This window comes from Opisthorchis viverrini (assembly GCF_000715545.1).
Source record: "Opisthorchis viverrini unplaced genomic scaffold opera_v5_703, whole genome shotgun sequence".
Taxonomy (NCBI): Eukaryota; Metazoa; Platyhelminthes; class Trematoda; order Opisthorchiida; family Opisthorchiidae; genus Opisthorchis; species Opisthorchis viverrini.
In genome coordinates this window covers 1,552-2,613 of record NW_008752375.1, presented here as the reverse complement: position 1 = coordinate 2,613, position 1,062 = coordinate 1,552, and the positions used below count along the sequence as shown (strand labels likewise).

Here is a 1,062-nt window from a genome sequence, read left to right as displayed (position 1 = left end):
GCATTCGCTCATTGCTTCCAAGAAGCGGTCACTGCATTGTTTCGCGCAACACAGTGACTTATGCCGCAACTGCTCTTCCGAATCCTGTTCTCTATCACCTCCCGCATCCAAATATTCCATCGGCATTTTCATCCTCCCTGTAAACAAATACACAGCGCATTTATGACGCTTACCAAAACCTACTAACCTCTCTCCACTCCGCTTCTCCCAATAAAATTTTTCACCCTTGTATCTCTCGCCATGACAAATTACTAAAAACTAAAATACATTTACATGGCAGGGCATACCGGAAATCCCGGGATTTATCAGTGATACTCTTCGTCAGCGATCTCTCAACTGACCGATTATTCTTGTGGTAACCCCTAGAGTTCCGCAAAGAGAGCACTGCCCTCAGGGCTTTTCCGCGTTTTAAATTACTCAGCCGCATATTCTGTGGGCGCTATACTCCAAACGGACTTTGAGTTGTGTGTCTCCGTTTTGTCGACAGCAGTTCCATTACCGATCCTGTCAATTTAGCCTAAAGACCTACTTTGCCAGCTGCTTCTTGCCCCTTTCTCTCAAACGCAAACACGCCACCCCTGCACCAGACATCACATCTTCGCAACAAGGTAACTATCCTTCTCTTCGCAACTTGCCAAACTCCGTATACGGGGTATTGCTATTCATCAAACCCTTGAGGTTTCTGTCGTGCTGGAGGCGACCGCATACCAATCCATGCCCTGAAACATGGTGGTCAACATGTCGAACTCTTCGCTCTTAATCTTGTTAATCATACAATCAACTCTGGAATCGTACCCTTCTAGTGGGAACAATCTTCTCTCCGTCTTTATTACAAATCAGGATTAAAGCCAACTACTTTCAACTACAGAGGGACCCATCGCAGCCCCGCCACTGCGTCATCCCAGCTGATACGTTCACAATGAATGGGTACCCTGTCACTAATTTTACAGAGATCAGATACTCTTGTGCCTTTAAATTTTCTCAACAAGGCCCGCTCTAGTTCGCACGGGAACGTAGGTTCTGCCTTATAATATTACGTTCCTTCATTTCAGGACACGAAGT

The 1,062-nt window shown here is 46.0% G+C and overlaps 1 protein-coding gene across 1 annotated transcript in view; it reads right to left on the bottom strand.

Annotated features, from left to right (window-relative positions):
• Positions 1-591, bottom strand: part of T265_12013 (hypothetical protein) — a gene marked incomplete at both ends in the record, with an annotated part of 69,661 nt that extends 69,070 nt beyond the window's left edge. Inside the window, one exon of the mRNA XM_009178894.1 lies at positions 530-591. Coding sequence (XP_009177158.1) covers positions 530-591 — 62 coding nt within the window. The remainder of the gene's footprint in view (positions 1-529) is intronic.
• Between the last annotated feature and the right edge of the window lie 471 nt (positions 592-1,062).